The following is a 24,399-nucleotide window of genomic DNA, read 5'->3' as shown; positions in this document are numbered from 1 at the left end:
CAGTAGATCCATGGAAGAGAACCGAACATGCCACACTGATGAGAATGCTACGTACGACAGTTGACCTCATCGCTGCCATCCCTGCAGTCCGGCTCGCTGTCACAGCGCCACTTCTTGTGGATGCACTCGCCAGAGCCACACTGGATCTCGCTGGCTGGGCACTTGGTGTGCATCACTGGCTGGCGGCCACACTGCTCCAGGGACTCATCAGACTGGTCCGAGCAGTCGGCATCATCGTCACACACCCAGCTGAGGGGGATGCAGGAGGAGGCGCTGCACTGGAACTCGTGGGCACCACAGGACGGCGGGGCACAGTTCAGCTCATCACTGCCATCGTTACAGTCATCCTGGCCATTGCACACAAAATTCCTGGAGATGCAGCGGCCGCTGGAGCAAGTGAACTCATCAGAGCTGCATGTTACGTTGACTATTAAGAGAGAGGAAGCCCCATTGAAAGTGCATCAGGACTGGTCCTTTTAGGACTTTTGTCTGGAAATCTAACCTGCAGATCTTTGGTCATGAATCCTAGCTTTCTAGCTTAACTTAAAAGCTAAAGTGTAATTATCTCAATATCCAAGTTCCTGGAATACCAGGAACAGTCTCACCACATAAAAGATGCAGGGGCACTTGAATAAGAACAGAAATAAAGGACCAAGAGAAGAGTTGAAGACCAGAAATTAATTTGAGATGAGAGCCACAGTGAAGTCTTACAGGAAGTGATCAATAACTTAAACAAGGAATTCCTTTCTGGAAGGCAGAGACTGAGTTATCTTTAAATGGACATAGTGCTTATCAGGCCAGACCACATTATTAGCTGAGACGATCATGCATCAGGTATTCAGGCAAATGTACACTCATCGTAAGCACTATCACACGATCACCCGAAAGGAGCCATTATGTTATACCATCATGCATGGCTCCTTCTCTTTACATCCCTCAAATGAGGATCAGGATTAACAGGTTGTAAATACTTAAAAGTTTCAGAAAGTCAGTTCGAGGGCTAGCATGACAGTCTAGCAGCCAGGTATGCTAATAATGATAAGCTAGTCAGAGTCAAAGATAAGGCAGTTTGTACTTTGATTCAGATTCGGGCCAAATGGATTCAGTCACCATTTGGTGGTAATTATGGTAGAGACCACGACTCTCTTGGGAAGCAAAGTCTAGATTTAAGAGGGAAACACTAGGCAGCTCCAGGGTTTACCAACACACAGCTCAATTCTAGGATTAAACACCAAAACTCATTGGACTAGGTGCAGTGGTATTGACCTCCAAAGCTAATTTCTACACGGAGGATGTGTTTCAGCTGCAAGCGTCCTCAGCTCACTGGCACACTACTGCACTAGGAGGCCCGTGCTCCTGGGCAGCTGTAGTTACAGAGGCCCTATAAAAAGGGCGGTAGCTTGAAAGAGCGTTCAAAACAATGTTTGTTCAACCTTGAGATTTTCCCAGGGCCTCACCTTTAAGGTGTAGCATTTATTACACACTGTCCAAGAACAGAAGCATGAAAGGGAAGGAAACAGAGTTGGCTTTTACAGGTAGAAACTGACAGAAGACAAAATTACCACCAGTTGGGTAGTTTTTCTTTGGGTATCTGCTAACGATGTTCACGAACACGTCAGTGCCAGTTTAACTTCTGGAAGGGTTAAAATAGAATCTGGTGTTGGAGCTAAGACATGCTGGTATGATACTTAAGTAATTTATTTCCATCGGGAGATCCAATTTAGACCGAGGAATGTGTTTGCTGGCCCTATTCCCCTCCTGGGATGGCGCCAAAGTGAGGAAGGCCCATGAATTACTGTCCTCACAGAGACAAAAGCCCACCCACTTGGTGCTTGACTGGGCTACTTCTAAATGTAAGTGCCTTGAATGACTTACCTTTTTATTTCTATTTGTCTAGAAGAAACACCAAAGCAAGCCGTGGTCAATGACCATGTGAACTTCTTTCAGACTTTTTGGGGCAGTTAGGAAGGGCAAGTAGTTGAGCAGATAGTAAAGTCACTGGAAAGCGAGCCAACGTAATTGCCTCTTCATGCTTAAGTTAGCTTCCCCTGCCCACCCTTCTTTGAGCAAAAGGATCCTTGGGATAAGCCACTCAACACTGATCTTCTTACCACAGTTTTCTTCATCTTCTCCATTGTCACAATCATTTTCACCATCACATCTCCAGGACTCTGGGATACACTGAGTAGAATGGGCGCCACAGCTGATTTCATTTGTGCGGCATGTTCTCATATCTGTTGATGATATACAGTCTCAAAAGAGCCTCCAGACTCATCAGTGCAAAGTCGCTGCTCCTGTGCTGCTTGGAGGTGGTACACCTATTGACTCAGTGGCCTGGCATGCTGGTGAAATTGGACTTAACTAGTTGAAGCCTGGGTAGATCCTTTGCCAACTCCGTTGCTTAGAAGCCATGCCAACCTATGCTACCTGGCAGTACACCTGAGAGCCTTGACCGTGTTACTCCTTCAAGGTTCCGTGGAGTGCCCAGTTCTGGCTTTTGTTTTACTTGGCCTAGTTAGGTTTACTGGCTGGCCTGCTCCTGGACCATTGTTTATCTGTTGGCTATCAAGTGGTACACACAATCCCAATTTCATTAAAGGCCAGATGGTCTAAGACACATGAAGTCTTCCTTCTAGTTCCTTTACAGGCCTCCTTCACAATCTCCTTTAGATTTATATTTTGCAAAGTAGTGACATCCCATACATTTTGACTTTACTGGGTCATCCTCTACTAAAATGTGGGGCTGAATCTTTATGGAACCAGTCTTGACATGTACTAGCTTACATGCCTTAACCAAGATTCTTATTACTGCCCTCGCTTCCTGCCTAGAAAACTGATATCACACACTTATTTTCCTTTCTGCTTGATTTGCTTTTGTAACCATTCTCCCAACTAAAACTTGGTTCATTGTTCCTCCACAATAGGTCTCTATTGCCTGAAAATGAACTCCTAGACTTTCTTCATCTTGACATTCAAATAATTGCAAATCCTCCTCCTCTATCACCTCATAGGCTTTTTCCGAATATCAGCCTAAGAACTCAGATATACATTTGCTTAACTATGAAATTTCTCTTATTTAAGAACAAGCTGTAAGTTTCCTACTTTAATAACTTTAGATTACATGTTTATTCAAAATAACGATATCACCCTACTTCTAGCCATTCTACCTCTTCAGTAACAGATTTTTTTTTCCATAAAAGGAGAAGCTGTGTATCTAAAAGCTTATATTTTGGCCTACAGGTGAGCCTTACATCTTGACTTAGCTTCCAGAGTACCATCTGCTCATATTCATCATTATCAAACATTTGAAATCTGTGCACCTAGTCAAGGAGTTCTCAATGAAGTCTGCTGGCTTCAGTCTTAAATGTGCAATAGTGAAGCTACCCAAGAGAATGTCAGTCTTGTTAAACTAAGGAGAACATTCTTTAGAGGCTACTGATCAACTGTTCATGACTTGACTGACTTTGGAGTCAATTGGCCTACACTTCAAGGGAGTCAAAGGAAATTAACACCAAGTATTGGATTAAACAATACGTAGAGATATGAGAGACAGAACGGCTTAGAAAAGTTCAAGTCTAAAACAAGGCACACTCACGGCACTGTTCTGGGCTGTCATCAGAGCCATCTTCACAGTCGGGATCCCCATCGCACAGCCATCGGCTGGGGACACACTGGCCGTTGTTGCACACAAAGTCAGACTCGGCACATGTCTTCTTCTCTACAAACGTTTATTTGCAGGGTTAAAGTTGGCGTCCCTTACCCAAGAGCCCTATAATCCCATGGGGGTAAAACTGCATTTTGATGTATTTCACTTGTAAAAGAAAGCTGAATCAGTTAGCACCCAACTGCCAATATCCAGGAGAACTATGAAAAACCCCACCCTCCCCAGAGGCCAAAGTCACTCACTTAAGAAACTTGGAGGATACTGAGGTCAAGATAAGACAAAGGTTTCTAATTATCTTACACCCCAGGGATTCCTTACAACGCTTGTCTGTTTTATAATGTTGAGATTAAGTAATAGTTTCATGCTCTTCATGCATTTCTTCCAACTCTTTCAAGTTCTTTGTAAATTGAATAGCCAAACATTCCATCCTATGACTGGATCATACTATAATTGCTCTAGGGACATACCTTAACAACACATGGTATAGAGCAGGAGTGGGCAAACTTTTTGACTCGAGGGCCACAATGGGTTCTTAAACTGGACTGGAGGGCCGGAACAAAAGCATGGATAGAGTGTTTGTGTGAACTAATATAAATTCAAAGTAAACATCATTACATAAAAGGGTACGGTCTTTTTTCCCCCAATAGTTTTATTCATTTCAAACGGCCGGATCCGGCCCGTGGGCCGTAGTTTGCCCACGGCTGGTATAGAGACAGATGAAGCCTCAGTACTGAATACTGTCACCCCTACAGGTCTATTGGGGAGAGGAACCCACTCAGTAAGAAATAAACGGAGCTTGAATCCAAAAACAGGAGAGGTGCCAGAATCCAGCTTGAAGTGATTGCAGTTGCCAATACCCATAACTGATGGCCTGCAAGGTATCCATTTTGCTATTCTTACTAGGGCAGGCCTTTTCTCCTGTAGTTAGGGTGACCATGCAATTTATTGTCCAAATTGGAACAATCTCAGTAGAAAGGGGGCACTGTTTGTTGTACCAAGAAGATAAGCATAAACCAAGACTATCCTAAACCAGGCAGCTTGGTCCCCCTACCCACGAGGAAGTCAGAGGGCAAGAAGAGTGTTAAAAAGTAGCCACATAGGATATTCTAGGCTCGTCCTTCTCAGACTATATTCTTCCTTACCCATGTGTCTATACCTTCCATCGTAATTTCTAGTTTTAAACATTCTTCTCCAACAAATATTATGTAATGGTAAGTCAACTAAAAGCTGATGATTTGCTGAAAATTTGAAAGGAACCGCTTCACGACAGGGGTTTAAACTAGGTACAAGACTCAGAGCTTAGAGTATCCTAACTGAGAGGGCCACTCTGGTTTACCCTCTGATATTATAAAGGGGGGAGACAGTGATTAGAGTCAATTTCTAGAACTCAAGATGAGGAATTATAATGATTCGAAAAGGGTTATTTATCTCCTTGAATTGTGTAGCCAAGGAAACACGAAAGGCCACATTAGCTCTTCGATTCACACCTATTTCTAAAATCACTGAAAATACCAACCCCCCAGTGTTAATGCTTAAGTGATATCCTAGGCCCATGTTCTCCTGAGCATGTAGTGGGGTTGGGGTGGATGGGAGTGGGGGAGTTTACAAAGCCACTTGCTGTAATTCAACCTGTGATATTCCTTAGAAGTTGTAAAAGAGGGAGTAGGAGATGGCTGGTTGTAAAGAAACCACATGCCTTTAAGAAGCAGAAAATATTACAGGAATAGGAAAGACTGGCTGTATTACCTAGTGTTTGAGAAAAAGATAAATAGCGACAGACAGATTGCTAGAGTTCATCTCTCTCCATTCTGAGCATAGACTGGGAGGGTAAGAGGCTACTTGAACTGAGCCTTGAGATGGATAGAAAGTTCGATGTGCCACAGGGCAGGAGAGCTACTCCTTGCATCCTTAGGGTATCTGAGTCACTGATAATCAGCTCAGCCTAACACACAAGAATGAGGTACTGGGACCAACAGGAACACACGGCTTGTGGAGTTCAAGCTGCAGTTGACTAAATACGCTAGTTGACATACTTGAAAGAAAGAGCCCGGCTGAAACTGTAACCAAGTTCAATATCAAGAGGTTGGACCAGAAAAACAGAAAGTGGCTTTATAAGTTTCCAGTAATTGTGTAGCTTTCCCCTTGGGAACATCTCAAAATAAGCATATTCAGGGACCCCCTGAGCGCTTTCCTTTCCCGCTTTCATACCTGGGAGGTGGAGACAAATTCTAGTGAAGATATATTTAATTTTTTCCATCTTGTGTGATCTTGATACACATCCTTCTCTTTACCTCTTCCAAGCCCTCCTGCCATGTGGCTAGAAGTTATTTATGCAAAGACTGTTTTAGGAAAAGCCAGCGATGACCCTAAGAGGACCCAGGTCAGTTCCTACTAGGAATTGACTCTCATCGTTATTTCCCCCTTTACAATATCAGAGGCTAAACCAGAGTGGCCCTCTCCTTCAGGGCACTCTAAACCAGTGGTTCTCAACTTTCTGGCCCTTTAAATACAGTTCCTCACGTTGTGACCCAACCATAAAATTATTTTCGTTGCTACTTCATAGCTGTAATGTTGCTACTGTTATGAATCGTCATGTAAATATCTGAGATGCAGGACGGTCTTAGGCGACCCCTGTGAAAGGGTCGTTCGACCGCCAAAGGGGTCTCGACCCACAGGTTGAGAACCACTGTTCTAAACTCTGAGAGTGGGACCAAGTTTAAACCCCTGACTTGAAGCGGTCCCTTTCAAATTGTCAGCTTTTAGTTGACTTCCCATTACAGAATTGGTCAGATGGTAAAAGACTTCCCACCCATGAAGAGAATAATTACTTTCTAAGAAAAAACAGTGGGTTTTGCCAAACATGTACGCTTAGACTAGAGGAAGAATTACTACTTACACCAAGAGAACAGCTGACAAGAGTGAGTTTACGAGTGGGATAGTTACTGAGGAAATTATAGTACCTAACTAAGTAAACCCAGAAATAGCATAGAACTGAGTGTCTTATAGAATATATGAAAATCTTAGTGTTAGAATGCAAATGATGGAAAAGTGTTGCCCAGAACTATTTTTTTTGTCTTGAGATTGGAGAGAAGTTTCTTCCCCGAGACTGTAGAATGGACTTCTTATGCTTCCACATAAGCTACTAATCCACAGATTGGCACGACAACATCCATGGTGTTGGTGAGAGCTCAAGCACAGGACAGTCGGCTACAATGTTCACTCTATAACATGTTAGTAATGATGCATAAATAAGTAGGTAATGGTATAACAAGATAGCAGTTGGTGAAATTTACATTAAGCTAGTTTTCTTCTGTATTTCTAGTTTATATAGTGGAGATCTCTATGTAACATCTTTTAAAAGGCAGATGACGATGTTATCACCGGCATTCACACACAACATTATTTTTACAGCATAGAACAAAGGGGTCAAGGTACCTACATGAGAACATGTAGTTCTCAGCGGTTCTGGCTTGACATGAGGTTATACACATTGCATAAACAAGCATTCCTCACAATGATCTTTTCATAGATGCTGATCAGTTGTCACGATGGCATATCCCCGTGGTCTTGGGAGAGATGTCTTCCACCCTGTCTAATGCTTTAGAATTAGCATCTATTGTAGACAGAGAATTAAAGAATAATTCTTATCTAATCTTTGATCTGTGCTGGCTTGTAGCTTCTGTGCCAGGAGTTAATTGACCCCATGAAACTTTACGGGATCTTTTTACCATCTGTGACTTTCTTTTGGGGGGAAGGGGGAAATCAAAGCTATTTGAAAATTGGACAAAGAAATCTGTTCTAAGCAGTCTTCTGTCTATCTTCACTTCTGGTCCTCCCCTCCCTTCTCCTAGCTTCCTACACCAAATGTTTGCCTGATCTCAGATAAACCAGCTCCTGTCATTTGAAAGGGACTCCACTTTATCTTCAACATTCTGTACCCAAGTTGATAACCCCGTGTCAAACAGTCAATTATATTCCTCTAGACCAGGGAGTACAGAATCTTTGGACGCTGGTTCAAAGGAAGTCTTAGGAGTAGATTCTGTTTTCAGAATCTCGATACATTTGTAGAAACTAAGATAACATCACCCCTTTACAATGAAATGCATAGGTCCCAGTGAGGTGGCAAGTGAGACTGTCAAACTCTTGACTCACCACAGTTCTTTTCGTCACTGCCGTCAGCACAGTCTTCGTCCCCATCGCATTTCCACAGCAGTGTGATACAGCGGCCATTTGTGCACTGGAATTGGGAAGGATCACATTTGGCTTTTCTTCCTAAAATCAGGAGGGAACACTTAGCTAAGCCTGGGATATAGGGGTGATAAGTTAGAGATTCCAGTTACCCAAAACCTATGGACAGGGGTCCTCTGAGAAGGACAGCTACAGACTCAGCAGGCTAACACATTCTCGGATGCAGACTTGGGTGGGTCTTGGGGCAGTGACTGATAGTAACTGAGTTCTTAGCTGGGCACACACCGTTTAGATAAGACTAGATTTCCCAGCGTCCCTTGCAATGAGGAATCACCATGAGAATCAATTCTGGTTAATGCACTGTAAGCAGGATTGGCATATACAACTTCTAGGAAATATCCTCTATTTTCCTTCCCTTTATTCCTTTCTGGTTCCTGAAATTTGGGCCTGGTGGCTGGAATAATGATCTTGGACCAATGCAGCCAGATCAAGATAGAAGGGATCTAGATTTCCCAGAGAACATGGGGCATTTCCATCTGCCCTGGACTCACTCCTCTCATTTGTTTAAAAGTCACTTGTGTGGCTATAACCACACAGCCAAATCCTAATCCTTCAATGGCATTTCTGGTCCACATTCCATACTGTTATTCATGAATGATGCTCCTATTACAAGCAAAGTGAAGGAGATTTAGAAGGAGCAGCCGGGAAAGGGGAGACATAGAGGTTTAATACCATGGTTCCTCATCTCAGACCTTGAGGTCTGATTGCAAAAAACACATGTTTACACAATGACTCCAAGATAAGGTAAAAAGCATCAAGAAGGTATAGTTAAGAGACAAATGAAAATCTTTTTTAACTTAGTGATAGGAGAAAAGCAAGTAAGGTAGAGCCACAGACTTGGGTTCCATTCCTCCGAACCTCAGTTTTCTTATGTTCAATGTATAAACATTTCACTCACACAATGATATGGACTAATTCTTGTAAATAAGTAGGGCACTTGGGTTGTTTTCGTTTTTTGCCTGGCACAGACAGCTAACATCCAGGTGTTTCCCATCATTAGCAGGTCCGTCCTTCTGGAGGATATGATGTCTTTGAGATAAAAGGCAAAGATCCGGTTGCTTAATGCCAATATCCTGCAAATATTCGAGAAACCCAGTGGAGCCATATATAGTTCAAGCAGATTACTTAGGGAGGCCTTCCGATTTCCTGCCACCTTTCAGCATCTGCAGCTGTGACATGCTGGCGTCAGAACAGATGCTACAGTGACAAGCACAGACTGGAACTCTTGTGTTATGCACACAATACTCTAGTTGGCCTCCCTACTGTTGGCTACTCCCCACTGTCGGGAAGATTCTATGCTTTGTGGCAAATTCCCAGGGAGATTAAAATTTGGTCCAAGTCAAGTTCACTGTATGGGTGTGGTTATTTTCTTAGGTACTAAATGTATTTTCTTAAAACCTGCTCCCAGGAGTCTAGTTAAGCTAAGATCCAGGTAAAAAGCAGTGTGATTCGATCGCATTTCCTACATACACTTCATACTATTCATCCATTCCACAAATATTTTGTTGGGTATAAGATACCAGGGACTTAGAAGGGAAAACAGGGGAGAGTAGAGGTTGCTGTCAGGAAGCATCACCTGCTAGTTTTTATAGAAGTACCTGGCTGCCTCCCAACTCTCCCTCATCATCAGTCTAGTCTCAATCTATTCTCAATATGCTCGGGGTTGAGGTACCTGCTCCAGGGGCCATTGGCTGTAGTTCTATATCCCCACTATGTTTGAGGTCTGTGGGAGTAATAAGGATCTATGCTGAGCATTGCATTTAAAAAGTAGAAAAAAACAACAACTGATAGAGTACATAGATATAAATGTACTTGGAAAGAACAGCTGGGTTATAGTTAGGATACTGTGCAGATTGAAAGGCTCTGAATTTTTCAAAGGTTTTAGTCACCCAGGTCAAAATGAGACAAAAACACTGACATTGATATCTACACTGTCACAAAGGTAACCGTATGGTCAGACTTGGACATGGACTTAAAAGTAGGTGCCTAATGATGGTTTTCCACGTCAGGGTTAGGTACCTGGAAATCTCCTTACAAATGAGTCACCTGGAAGCTACATATTTTATAGACACTCAAACTGTCTTGAGATTAAATACAGACACTCAACACCTTAAGCCTGATGTTTAGTCCAATGTTCCCTTCAAGAGGGTCTCTGAATGTAGCTGTAACGTACAAGCTATCAACAGTAACAAGAGACATTAACCATTCCAGCCACGCTGTTTCCCGTGTCCATACTGAGCAGGCTCAGGGCAGGCATGAGCATTTTCTTAGTGTTTATTCCAATAGCCCAAGATGAAAAGGAGTGTAATTTCTACCTTTTCTTATCTGAGCTGTTTCCACTTCCCCCAGGCTTCTTCTGCCTGGCTGTCATAAAGCTGTGTTTTACCATGACACACGCACAGCCCTCCATTAAGAAGGAGGGGCACATGGGGTTAGGAGTACAGTCTGCTCCTAAATGTCCCTGCTTGTTTACAAAAGGAGCGAGATGGGCTGGGTAAGGCTGCCAGGCTTTATAAAGGACCCTTTAGAGAGCGAGGCGCATAAAGGCCTTCAGCTTCATGGCCTCGTCTCTCCGTTTCCCAAGTACTTTGTTTCCAGAGATTGTTACTGGGCAGGAGGTACTCCTGGTTCTGTTAATTCCCTGCCTCGTGCAGAGCGGCAGAGCTCAGACACGAACTCCAGTGCTGAGACCTCGGCCACCTGACTGCAACCCCGTGCGGGCTTTCTGTCTGAGTTTCAGAAGCATTCTGCCTTATACCTCCGGGGTTCACCTGGGAATGCTGCTGCCCAGAGGAGAGCCAAAAGCACCACACGAGTTAAGATGCTTTTGGTTTGTGAAGCTTTGGGGATTACAGGCTTGTGGACCTGTAGTCTGTTTCCACCCAGAACAGTTAAGTCTCAAGTTCAGGGTTATACTTTCATAGAGGGAGCAGGATGAACTTGAAATCACATACTGTGATTCTTTTAATCTTAGGCTCAGCTAGAGCCAGCGATGCCTGGAAAAATAACCTGTGAAGTAGAGGAGCAAGGCACTCTACAGGGTGGGGCAGAAGTAGGTTTGAAGCAGGATGACTTTCTTTTGACTTGGAGTTACATCGAAGAATTTGAAAAGGGTTCTATTGCTTTAAGCATTCAAACTGTTGGACTGGATCTAGGTTTCCTTCTAGCTCTGACACTTTGAATATCCCTACCCCTTTGGATCAGGGTCGGCACATCATCTGCACCTAGTCACACACATGGCTATTTAAATTTGTACTGAATGAAGTGTCGAAAGATTACTCACTCATACTGTCACTTACACAGATGGAATCAGACTATGCAAACTTACTTCAAGGAGCCCATGTCCCAGGAGCCTTGCGTATCTAAATAGTTGACTGCCCAGGCAAGTTGGCAGCTCACTGGCTCCAAGAAACTCAGGGTTTCAATGCAAATAGAAGTCAGCCTGCCATTGTCTAATTGTCCCTGCAAGGGTTACACGGAAGAGCAATACGTAAGCTTCAGTAAAAAATGGCATAGACCTCATAATAAATACCAAGCCTCACAGTGGGCTACAAATGTCCCTGGAGGGCTCGGAGTGACACCTTGGCAGGAGTGTCCACCAGCAATGCCTGGAATATGCAGATGTTTCTGAGTATCAGGCTCAGACTGAACTTCGACTACTCAGAGGGGCTCGTGTGGCCACACTGCTGGGACTAGCAGGGCCAAGTATTCCAATCGCTCACACCCCTCCTCTCAGCCTGAGCATGCGGGTGTTATCATCTACTGGAATTTCTTCAGTCCATTTGTTTTGGCACTTCTGAGGCTGCCAAGGGCATTTATTTTTAGTAGGACTCACTTCTGCTTGGCACTTGAATGCCAATCTTTCTATTCATAGGCGAAAGCTTGTTTTTAGACAAGCAGATATCCTAGTCAGCAACGTTTCCCACAGGGAAGGTAAGAGGAACTCAGCGAGAGGCCCCCAAGATATCAAGCACCAAGTCTGTGTTCTAGCCTTCAAGGCAGCCTCTGAAACACAGGTGGGGGCCAACTAAAAACTGTTAACTACTTAGGTTAATCCTTCTGATTCATTGCAATGAGTGAATCTTATAATTCCGTGGTCGGCAAACTGTGGCTCTCGAGCCACATGCGGCTTTTTGGCCCCTTGAGTGTGGCTCTTCCTAAGCCTTAGGAGTACCCTAATTAAGTTAATAACAATGTACCTACCTATATAGTTTTAAGTTTAAAAAATTTGGCTCTCAAAAGAAATTTCAATCGTTGTACTGTTGATATTTGGCTCTGTTGAGTTTGCCGACCACTGTTATAATTCAATTGTCAAACAGTTTTTCCCACTTACATCAGATTGAAATGATCTTAAGAATCATGGACAAATAACTCATTCACGTCTCAATGCTACAGGGTCAGAACTACTATTCCCCTTGTATACATGTATCAGGAAACCTGTTCAGAGAACGGAAGTAAAGTACTTGCCCAAGATCACTCTGGGAAGAACTAGAATTTGAACCTGGGCAGTCTGGCTCCAAATTCCGTTACTGAGCATGTATGCAACCAAGAGCACCTCACTCAGGACTATTTCTTTCTAGAGTGTCCAGAATGGCCAGTTGGCCAGTCGAGTCAACTTATTCCAGAATTAGGTAGTTTTTCACTTGTCCTAATGACACTATCCCACATAGCTTTATTGTGGAGATGGAGCCCTTTCTCCTGTCCCCATCTTAATTTTTTAAAAATGCTCCAGTATCCTCAGCGGGTCCTTTCCTAGGAGGACAACAGTGCTTGGTGTTCCTACTGAGGACATATTGGACAAGTAGTGCAAAGGCCCTCTGATACTCTTTGGAAGCTATTGGTTTTCGGTGGGTGGTTCTCAAGCTCTCCTTTGCATCAGAATCCCCTGGAGAGCTTATAAGACACAATGCTGGGCCCCACCCCCTAAAAATTCTGATCCAGTGGGTATAGAGTGGGGCCCACATTTACATTTGTAATGAATTCCCAGATGATGCTGACACTCCTGGTCCCTGACCACACATTGAAACCACTGCAGGAAGGTTAGAAGGCTCAGATTCTACCGACCATGGAAGTGACTTCCATTTTCAGGGTTGGGATTTACAGTACTCATCCCCATAAGCCCTCCTGCCCATCACTGGATGGATATTGGTGATAAATGCCAGCCTTACAAAGTATATCAGGTGACAGCCTGCCATAAAGCCTTTGTGCCCATTAGGTAGGGAAATTTTATCCAGATGCCTTAATCAGCATGCACTGAAAAATGTGGTTCTAAAATCTGCCTTGATCTCTCATGTGTCCCATCTTTGATTGGCCCCATCACTTCCTCTACATCAGTAATCCAAAAACGAGGCCAGATTCTTCTCATTTTGGCATCAAGCCCTGGCCTGTCTAAGCCCTCATCTCTCACTTGATCTAAATTTGTCTCCTGTCCGTCTGCCTCTAGGCTGCCACATTCTGTATCCAAATCAAGATGGTGATTCAAACAACCTAGTGCCAAGGATGGTATCACTTCCAGGTTTCCTACTGACTCTAGAATTGAGTCTAGTTTATGACATATTCCTCCCAACTCTCTCCTATTAATTACCCCCTGCCATCTGCTCTGGCTACACCAAGTTGCCCCACTCACTTCCCAGGCCTGCACCCTCACTGTTGCTTTGTCTTGATTTGCTTGTGTTACCCCTGTCCATTTATCTACCAGGAGTGGGTCCAGATGTCACCCCTTGAATGAGGCCCTCAGTTCCTATCTTGACCAGTTAGGTATGGTTTGGCTGTGTTTCCATGGTCTCCTGTGCCAATCATACAGATGTCATGGTCTGAGATGCTCTTACCCACCGGTTTGCATCTCTCCCAATGGACATCCCCTAACATAGGGCCTGGAATTTATCTTTGTAATTCGGGCCCTGGTGTCTACCGCTCATGATTCTTTCAGCACTAGTGAGTATTCATGGATGCGCTAGTTGATTTGTTAGTTCATTAATAAAGCTGGTTTGAACTATAGACTTTCCCCAAGCATTCTTCCCAACTTTTGTGAACTTGAAACCAAGTGTGACAAGCCGTTTCACTAGCTCGAGTACTTTGAAAGAATCTAGGTTATAAAGGCCACTGTTCCCTATGCCTTTGAGGGTTCCTTCCCCTTATCTTTGTGACACTTTCTCATTTAAAAGTATACTTCTTCCAAACTGATCTGTCAGAATGAGGGTGCCAGTGTGGGTATGTCGGCCTCATTTCCACGTGAGGAGAAAGGTTTGACACACAGGGAAAGTTAGCAGTGGCTGACTGGTAAAGTTAGAAATTGGATATGTGGGGCCCAGATTTTACTTCTGACATGTTTGAGTGCTCTGTGGTAATGTTGGCAGCAATCTATTGGGGGCTTGAGTTGCATCACCGCTGTAAGATCATCTGCAGAGGTGGAAGAGTTTCTGGCTTTGTCACATTGGAGTCTAAGTTCTTGGTGATTTGGGGGAAACTTCGTAAGGTGTAACCCAGGCAGCATGTGGGAACTCCAGCAACTTTTAGGTGCTGGCAGCCTCTTTTATGATTAAGTCTTAAGCTCTGGTCTGCTCACTTCTATCCAGTGCTTCTCTTCCACGCTGTGTTTGAGTCACTGATTTCTTAGGTTAACTTCCTCGCTAGATTAAATGCCAGAAAGGAAGGGACCAACCACCTGGTCACAGTGTCTCCATGGCTGGTGCCATATGGTAGGTGCTCAGTAGATTAGAGGTAAAGTGGGCTCAAGCAGATGTGCAAAGGTCAGCATCACTCCACCACCTACTTAGTAAACCTACAGATCAGTTAATCATTCAGATCTTGGGAAGGCTTCTTAGGAGAATTAAAGATCAGAGGCAGTTTGTAAAAGAGGAACCCTATTTACTCATGGTATTTGGGTGAAGTATTAAGTTAAAACACATGAAGTAACTTGCAAAAGTTGTCTTTTGCCAAGGTTTTATCACCCCCTTTGCTTGGCAGCTTGCAAGACTCACTCCATCCCCCATATCACATCTAGGTACATAAAAGCTCCTAGCCAGCAAGGCCAACATGGATGACCCAAGTTGGTGGCAAGACGAACCATTCTAGCCAGTCGTCCAATCTTTAGTGTCTGCCTCCAACAGTATCTCTTAAATATAAGGCCATGAATAACACCCCCCCCCCCCATGTGGCATCTCTGAAATAAAAGTGGGCAAAGGATCCCTAAGCAGACATGAAGACATTTTTCTAAAGTAGAATGTGTACTTTGTCCCCAGCACCCAGCAGGCATCCTCTTGCTTAATTTAGAGCCCCAAATAGCCATCAGGCCCAGGCTTTCCTAGGGAACTTCACATGAAGGGGAAAGTGTGCTAACTTTAAGGTTTCACCTGCCATCTCATTAGATCCTGCAGTGCACCTAGCAGATCTAACCAGGTGGCATTAACAATATCCAGATTTTTTATTGCAAACCAACAGAAGAGCTTAGCAAAGAGATGCCGATTCAAACTGAAAAATGCACAGAGTGAAATCGAGATGATTTTCACTTATGAAGCCAGATTTTCGTAGAGCTAAGGCATACTCAGCCTTGAAGTCCTATGAAAAGCTATCCTTGGGTCTCCTAGCTAAAAACTCTTTAGCTGGGCAAAAGAAATTGCCTCTGGACCACTTACCTCTGCTCAACAAGTACATCTAATCCATCCCCTCTGCAGAAGGTATTCTTGGACTCGTTGCCTTGAAAATAGTCACTGTGCTGTAGCCTAAGTACTGTTTTGAGATTAACTTGAAGTAGAAGGGAACATCCTAAGCAATTTTGAAGCTATCAACTAACCATCTGGAGAGCTGGAGAGCAGTGCATCAGCCCACCAAGAAGCTCTCCTAAGGCAGGTACATTTATTATAAGCATCATCACAGACCTTATCATAGCCTGCTGAGGCACTTAATTTCTTTTCTTTTTTAAATATGTCTTTATTGATTTTAGGGAGAGAGAAAGGGAGATGGGGAGAGATAGAAACATCATTGGGAGAGAAACTTTGATTGGTTGCCTACTGCACACCCCCTACTGGGGATCGAACCCACAACCCGGACATGTTCCCTCACCAGGAATCAAACCAGCAATCTCTTCGTACAGAGGATGACACTCAATTCACTGAGCCGCACCAGCTGGGCGCATTTAATTTCTTACAGGCTAATATGTGAAGGCAGCTTTCCAAAGAAAGGTCAGCATCCAGAGTACATTTAATTATGACTCAAAATCATATAGGTGACTGCCTACACTTGATCACTACTCCCTCTATTGCAGCGGTTCTCAACCTGTGGGTCGCGACCCCTTTGGGGGTCGAACGACCCTTTCACAGGGGTCTCCTAAGACCATCAGAAAACACATATATAATTACATATTGTTTTTGTGATTAATCACTATGCTTTAATTATGTTCAATTTGTAACAATGAAAATACATCCTGCATATCAGATATTTACATTATGATTCATAACAGTAGCAAAATTACAGTTATGAAGTAGCAACGAAAATAATTTTATGGTTGGGGGTCACCACAACATGAGGAACTGTATTAAAGGGTCGCGGCATTAGGAAGGTTGAGAACCACTGCTCTATTGAGAAGGACAGCTTTATTCACATTCTGTGAGAAATAGAAAATGGTCTAGATAGTTAACGAGTATCTATATATTTATGCTGTGCTCTGAGTCTTCTGGTCTTTGGATCAAAACCCAAAGCCGTATGGCTGGGAGCTATCTGTTCCCTTGATCTTACAGCCATGTTCTACTCTAGGAGTTCTTGTTACATTAAATGTGATGCTCCTCCTGAGTCAGAAGGGCTTGTAACTACTTTTCAAATTTTCTAGAATTATAAAAACTACTCAAGTGAACTTGAGTCTATGGCCATCCAATTGTATCAAAGGCAGAAGCACTTCTAACAGACCTGCCATAATTAACATGTGCAGTTTTGTTGTCCCAAAGTCTTAACTGTTGGCAGCTCCACTGAACTTGGCTTTAGGTATCTTGTGACTCAGGCAATAAAACCAAAGAATCAAAATGACACAGGACAGGTGCATGGCTGAATGTCACATGAAGTGGCCAATTTGGGGCGATTTGGGGACACAAAGCTGCTCAAGAAGCTATCTCTGCCAATACGGGCTTGCCTGACGACCCCCTCCCACCCGCCCCCCCCCCCATTTAAAGAGCCCTGCTCACGTCCTCGTGCTTTGGCCCAGATGAGAATTATGGCCATTGCCACACCTTCCCTTGGTGCTACCAGATGAACCAGGGTTACTTCCTTCTTGCCCTCTAGTCTCCTATCCCTCCAGGCCCATGACCACTGCCATTTCACCAACCCACCCCCCCACAATAGGAAAAGCGCTGTGTACTCTTTTGCTTGTTGCTAGCCATATCTGAATAGCTCTCACAGAACCTGTGCTCTTCTGGGCTTTGGCCTTAACAAGTCTATGGTACCCAGATCCTAGTCTTGACTCCATAGGCTGGAGGAAAATGTCGTAGAATTTCAGAGATTTTGCAGGTATACTGCACCACTGAATTTTAACTCCTCTCCTTAGCCTGCTTTACGTTCCTTGCCAGGGCCTTAGAGCACACCTTCCCTGCCCTAGAGTATATTTTAGACCAGCACCATAAGTGTATGTGCGCAAGTGAGTGAGTGTGTGTGTGTGTGTGTGTGTGTGTGTGTGTGTGTGTGTGTGTGTTGGGGCAGGGGGGGTGGTGCAGCAGGGAGGAAAGTGTAGAAGACCAGGGCCAGATGTCAGCCTACATGCCCTGGGACTTTGAACTTCAAACAGGAGCCAGTCTGGGTTGGTTTGTCAGTACCTACATCAGCAGACTCCAACTTCCCACCAGGTCGGAAGGCTGTGCCTCCTTTCCTTTGAAGCATTTAAGTCTTGCGTGGGCTTCTCCTCTCTTCATGGCATGGCACACATTCCATAAGTGACCTCACCCACCTCACACAGGTGAGCGTATGGCTGCAGGTGACTGTTCCCAACAATGTAAGTACATCCCGAGCATTTTATAGGATCAAGTTAACCTCCAATGTAAAGGCCTGTGTTAAATTAAGAGAATTCCACACAGCAAAGAGAACATGGAGTAAAAATGAGTGCTTTCTCCCACCTTCCTGACAGTTATCAGTAAGCTCCAGTATATTTTCTTAGTCCTGGAAATGGTGTGAAAAGTGTAATGCAAGTCATGGCACTATTCTGAAAAATGGCTTAATAAGGTAGTGCTGCTCATCCATTAATGATTAATGTTGGAATCTGAAAACTTGTGAGCAGCGCTTTTCAGGCTCCCGGGTTTGTTACAGGTCAGGGGCCATGTTCAGGGCGCTCTCCGAGGAGGCCCGGCAGGGGAAAGCATTCCCGAGAACAGTGGGTCTCCGCCTGTGGGGTTTTTACATTCCCTTAAAGATAACACTCCTCAGGCTGCTCAATTGCGAGTCCGCAGAGCCATGTGACCAACCTAAACGTGACCCTGCGGCCAGCCAATCGCAGCGCGCAGACAAGTCCGTCCCAGCTTCACACACGCTCCGGGACAAATGGAACCAAAGGGCAGGGGGCGTTCGGAGACTTACAACCACCAAGTATTGCCGGAGAGAGGCTGTCTGACCACACACTTTCAAGTTCGCTCTCACTTCGGGAGACACGTGACTGCAGGCCGGCGGGTCTCCCCAGCCCCCAGGCACCCCGAGCCGGGGACTCTGAGATGGGCACTGAGGACGGGGCAGCGTTCTGTCCAACCCCCTGGAGCTGGCGAGCAAGCCCCCTGGGTGTCCCGCCAAGATCACCGCAGGGCTCCGATCGAGTCCCCTGAGAGGGGCTTCCTGTCTTTGCCCAGGAAAGTTGTGCGTCCCCAGTCGGGAGAGTGGCAGAGCCAGGGCTCCCAGGCCCAGAGGGGCAGACCCCGGGGCCCCGACAGCGGTCACCACTGCCCTCCGCACAAGCCCCAGCCGCACACCAGCTCTCGCGCTATCCCCTTTGATCCATTGTTTAAGTCGAAGGCTAATTGCAGTCACTAGATCAGGACTCAGTTCCTCTGGAGGAAATCTCGCCGGAATAAGGATCAGCAAACTAACCTGATTAAGTCTTTGTTCCACTCCCCTCCCCCGTTCAGCTAAACGGAAGACCCACGAGGTGTACAAGCGCCGCCACGGGCGGGGTGGGCAGGGGAGAGGGGAGCAACACCTAGAGGGGAGTCCAGTTTCAAGCCTCACTCGCCCTCTAACCTGCACTCGGGAGAGACAGCCCGGCGCCGGGAGAGTCAGTCCGGGTGCGCAGGCTGCACACTTCCAGCAGCTCCGGGGCGACTACGGGCTGCAGCCCACGGACCGTGCGCCCTGCTCAGCGCCACGGGGGGCTGACAGCCCCCGCTGACACCCGGGCCCCTCTCCCGGGTGCCGTGTCCCCAGAGACGCCCACCCTCACCCACCCCCTCCCTGAAGTCCACGGAGCGCGCCCGGGCTGCCGCGCACGTCTCCGGGCCCTCTGCCTCCTCGCTAACACTCCGCCTGGCAGGGGAGGCAGCACCATTGTTCAACGGCTCAGAAGCCCACATGCCCTCGCCCCCGCCAAGCGGGGCTGAAAAAGGAGGCGAAGCTGTGGGAGGGAGTGTAAGGGAATGAAGACTAGTTCAGGCAAGGCTTTAGGACACCCCAAACCCCACTCTCCCCCAAGCCCGGCTCTCCGTGGCGGCTACGCTGACAGCTCAGAGGCGCCACCAGGGTGGGGAGGGGGGAAAGGCGAGGAGAGTGGAGAGGTGCCTCCGAGGAGGGGGGTGGGCAGGAGGAGACCCGAGCCTCGGGGCCCCTGGGCGCGGCTGGGTCCGGGCAGCCCGCGGAGGGGTGCATCCTCACTTACCTGCTCCGGTGGCGTCGCTCTCCCCGGGCGCCCAGCACAGCGCGAGCAGCAGCCCGAGCGCCCAGAGCGCGGACGTGCCCATGGTGCCCGCCTGGATGGTGCCGCTGCCGCCGCCGCCGCCGCCGTTTGCTCCGCACAACAAGTTACCAGCCTTTCGGAAAGGAGGAAGGAGTTGGGGGCAGGGAGAGAGGAGGGGAAAGGAGGAGGGGAAGGAGTTAGAAGGGGGGAAAGGGAGCTGGGGAGTAGAGGACACCCCCCTCTCCTACAACTTGCACAATTTCCTCCCCACCTGCTGGCCCACCCACCCTCCCACCCACCCACCGCCCAGGGCTGCAGCAGCAGTGCAAGCCGAGCCTGTGGGCAGAAATAATGCAGGCGCTGCAGGAGAGGGGAGGGTGCAGGAGAGAAGGAGAGGGAGGGAAGAGGGGGTGGGGAGTCGAGAACCAAGGAGAAGACCGAAGAGAGAGGAGCCCGCAGCCGAGCACCCACTGCTGGAGCTAGGGGTGAGGAGCGAGGAGGGGTCAGCAGGGGGAGTGGTCAGCAGGGCGGCGGGGCGGGGGGAGAGGTATTCAGCCCTCCTTTCTCATGGATGCGCTGGTCTCCTAAGGTGCCTGTGCCTGGGGGGTGTGAGTGTGTGTGCGAGTGTGAGCATGCGGGCGCGAGTGGCCGTAGCCGTAGCCTTGGCCGTGGCCGCCGCTGCCACCCGGACTGCTCCCGGGGCCGGTTGCTCCGCACGTCCCCCAGAGCTCACGGGGGCCCGGAGCGGCTGCTGGTTGGTTCTCCGGCAGCCCGCGCCTCCAATCCTAGATGCCTGTCCTAATTTCCTGATCCAGGGAACCTGCCGCCGCAGCAACTGTGCGCTCCCTACAGTCATTACTGACTGTACCCTCCCAGCAGCCGCCAACAGTAAATGCAGCAGCGGCGGCGGCAGCAGCTGGGGCAGCAGCAGCAGTTAACGCTGATGCAACGATTGCTGCTATTGCCACCGCCTTTCCACTAACGCGGCTTGCAGCTTCCAGGGGGCACTACCCATCTCTCTACCACCCTCTCCTGCGCCCCAGAGAGAGACTGGTAATGTGAGGCTGGTGGGTAGCATCTCCCTCTGGCCTCTGCTTCCCACGTGAGTGAAAGTGGTCAAGAGAAGGGGGTCCAAACGTGCGGGCTGCCCTGATGTGGGGTTCGGGATGTCTGTCTCAATTGCACGCCGAGATGCCATGTTTGCTAAAAATTAAATGTGTCTTTAAGTGTGTGAGAGTGTGGGTGAGAGCGTGCAGGTTGTGGCTTGTCCCCTGTATAGAACCAGACTAAAATAACTCAGGGAAATTGTCACAGCAGCCCCGCATTCTCTCATCAACATTAGAGTTAATTGCTAATTGCACAGAATGATAGTTTGAGGGCCTGTAATTAAAAGCTTAACTTTTTCTTGTTTGGGGGAGGGGAAACACACACGTTTATTCTTCCTGATGTAGTTTGTAATATTCAATTACATGGCCCAGGGACGGAAAAAAGGAGCAAAGGCATGACTTCTCTAAAGGATGGATTCTTTGTGTGCCTGGCAGTACCGAGTCCACGTGAAATGCTTTTTGGGCACTTGAGTTTTCTTACACAGTTTCCCCTGCTGTGATCTGTTAGACATAACAGGACACAGTGGGCACACTGAGCTATTTTACCTTCTTAAATAAAGAGTTTATGTTTTTAAAAAAGTTGTTTTTATCACGAATGCTCAAACTCTGCTGATTTGAATAGGACCGCGCTCTGGCTCTATTCTGTTGTTGAGATGGGAAGCTGTGGGCACTGCCTAGCTGTATTCTCCTTGTTCTGGTTCTCCTGGGCATTTGTCAAGGCTAGTTGTCAGGTGGGATGTTTATTAGCAACTTACTGTGTCCAGGAGACAAAGAGGATAGGAAAATTCCAGAAGGATACACTTTGATAGGACCAGAGGTTATCCACATAGTGACTAATGCCCGTGAAAGGGCTTAAGTCTGTGTATGTATTGGTGGGGTCTTGCACAGCAGCTCATTTTGACAAAACAGCCCACCCCATGTTTACAAATGTGTATGACAAGTTAAACAAGGCATACTTGACAAATATATCTTATGCTTTCTATCTCTCTAAGGGATACAAATAAACTGCTGGTGAATTTAGCTGCTGCTCTATGCTCAGTCCCATAGCTTTTTGTTGAATCAAAGGGAAGCGTAACTTTTGACTCTGACTCTGATTGGCTGTGTAACTTGGGAAAATCATTGTGCATCTCTGTGCCTGCCTTTGATCTGTAAAGTGAAAAGAAGACCACAACATATCAAAGTTCTCTGTGGCCTCAAATATATATATATTTGTGCCGAGAGAGAAGACTATGCAACAGGAACCGTGTGTTGCTCACAAATTCTAACATATTTACCATCTTTGTCTCTAGAGAAAACAAAAAATTCTCACTGACCCCTAACACAGAATGAGTGAGAAATAAACCCCCCCCTTTTTTTTTTCCATCTATTGAGTTTTTGTTACCTCAGCATGACCTAGCATCAACCTGACTGATGTAGGGGGTGAAGGAGGAAGGGAAGCAAAAGAGCATCAAATATTAAAGAAAATGCAAGGGATTCAGGTATGCTCAATGGTGGGAAGTGAGGCAGAAGACAGGCAAGGACTAGATCAGGGGTCCTCAAACTACAGCCCGCGGGCCACATGCAAATACAAATATTATATTTGTTCCTGTTTTGTTTTTTTACTTCAAAATAAGATATGTGCAGTGTGCATAGGAATTTGTTCATAGTTTTTTTTTTTTAAACTATAGTCCGGCCCTCCAATGGTCTGAGGGACAGTGAACTGGCCCCCTGTTTAAAAAGTTTGAGGACCCCTGGACTAGATGATACGGATATTTAAATGTCATGCTGACACTTTGGACTTCATCCCATAGGCCATGATGAGGACTTGTGATCATTTTTTTCTTAATTATAAGAAAATTTATTAAGTTATGCAATTTATTATAAAATGCAGAGAAAAATAAAATTTTAAAAGCATACTTTCAATACCCAGAGATATGAACATACTTTATTTCTTTCCTTTTAAAAATGTATTTAATTTTGTCCTCAAGTCACAGAATTATATTGACATTATTTTAATTGGTACAGTTATGGCTCTATTTATTTAATTATTTGTTAATTTACTTTTGTAAATTAAAAATATATATATCCATGAGCCCACTAGTAGAGCCCAAGAAGTGGAATATTCACAGTAAGACATCCACCAAGGTGCTTCTCCACATAGGCATCTCCTACCCTTCGCCCCTGAAGGAAGCTGCTGTTGTGATGCATTTGATCAGAGGCCAGACCTCCAGTGTGTTTTATAAAGTTCACTCTGTCAATGGTGTTAAGGGTGATTTATTTGGGAAGCAGAGGAAGGACAGATAGAGACTCTGGTGGTGAGGGAACACATAAAGAAAGGAGGGGAAGAAGCTATTGGCAACCAAAAATATTCATGTAACTCCTTTATGAGTTTTTCTCCCCAGTCCTATGGGTGTATCTCTTAGAACAGTGTTTTCCAGACATGCACAATCCATAAGAATCTCTGGTCATGTCTGCTGAGAGCACAGATTCCCAGGTTCTCCCTTGGAGACCCTGATTCTGTGGGTCGAGGGCAGTGCCCAAGAAGCTGTGTGCGTGACCTGACCACAGATGAGTCTTTGGGTTAGCCATGACTAAGAAACTTTCTTAGAGAATTCTTCTTGAATGCAGTTTTAACTACCATGTAGCTTTCTTCTCTCAAATATGTGTATATTTACTTGTCCAATTTCTCCATAAAAAATGCTAAGGTTAATGTTGGGCTTTTTTCTCCTTAAGTTCTATAAACTAATAAATATGGGCAGCAGAAGCAATCTTCAAGCCAATTTGTTAGTTTGAAGCGCTGATTAATGTGTTTTCTATGCCATAGCTTCACCATAGGAACTAGGAAGTGAAATGAACTGTCCCCTTCTGAAGATGTCCCCTTCTGAAGTAGTTGCTGGCAACTTCCCAGGCCTCCATGTCATCATTTTCTAATTGTGTGGCAACTCAGTGAAATGAGTGGGATTTTCCCCACTTTGGATTCCCTAGGGAGGACCTGATGCTCTAACCAGTGGATCACACACTTCAGTTTTCATAGGAATCACCTGGAAGGTTTGTGAAAACACAGATTATTGGGCTCCACCCCAAGAGTTTCTGATTCACCAGGTCCAGAAGGGGGCCCAAGAATTTATATTTCTAAGAAGTCCTCAGGTGATTTTGATGTCATTGGTCAGGGAATACATGTTGAGAACCACTCTTTTAAACCCATCAGTATAACTTCCTCCCTCAGCCACTGTGATTGATTCATGGGCCTCAATCAGTCTGCCTGTGGTCTTCTGGGCACACTGATTGGCTATTTCAGCCTTTAGCACATTACCCAAGTCGGTCCAGTTACAGTGAAGCTCAGGGCTTTGGCTTGATTCGAAAGGCACTTCTAAGCAATGTGGTGTATGGATATTAGGCCAGAAGTGTTGTAGCCATTGTGCCCCCAGGAGGGAAGCCAATTTGAAGACTGACTCACTCATAGAGAAGAGGAGGCTGAGAGAATCAGAGAAATGGCATCCAAATTGAGCCCAGGTTAGCGTCTCCTGAACGCTGCCATTCTGCAGAGCTTC

General features: G+C 45.9%; 1 protein-coding gene across 2 annotated transcripts in view; it reads right to left on the bottom strand.

Moving 5' to 3' along the window:
- The window catches only part of VLDLR (very low density lipoprotein receptor), a 33,285-nt gene extending 13,328 nt beyond the window's left edge, over positions 1-19,957 (bottom strand). For both annotated transcript variants that reach the window (XM_036330964.1, XM_036330966.1), the window contains exons 1-5: positions 19,746-19,957; positions 7,817-7,936; positions 3,596-3,718; positions 2,112-2,234; positions 56-427 (exon numbers count right to left, since the gene is read on the bottom strand). In XM_036330964.1, coding sequence (XP_036186857.1) covers positions 56-427; positions 2,112-2,234; positions 3,596-3,718; positions 7,817-7,936; positions 19,746-19,827 — 820 coding nt within the window. In that variant the 5' untranslated portion in view covers positions 19,828-19,957. The remainder of the gene's footprint in view (positions 1-55; positions 428-2,111; positions 2,235-3,595; positions 3,719-7,816; positions 7,937-19,745) is intronic.
- Between the last annotated feature and the right edge of the window lie 4,442 nt (positions 19,958-24,399).

The sequence above is a fragment of the Myotis myotis genome, unplaced genomic scaffold (genome assembly GCF_014108235.1).
Source record: "Myotis myotis isolate mMyoMyo1 unplaced genomic scaffold, mMyoMyo1.p scaffold_m19_p_12, whole genome shotgun sequence".
In the NCBI taxonomy this organism is placed as follows: domain Eukaryota; kingdom Metazoa; phylum Chordata; class Mammalia; order Chiroptera; family Vespertilionidae; genus Myotis; species Myotis myotis.
The sequence above is the reverse complement of the archived record's forward strand: the minus strand, read 5'-3'. Positions and strand labels throughout refer to the sequence as shown.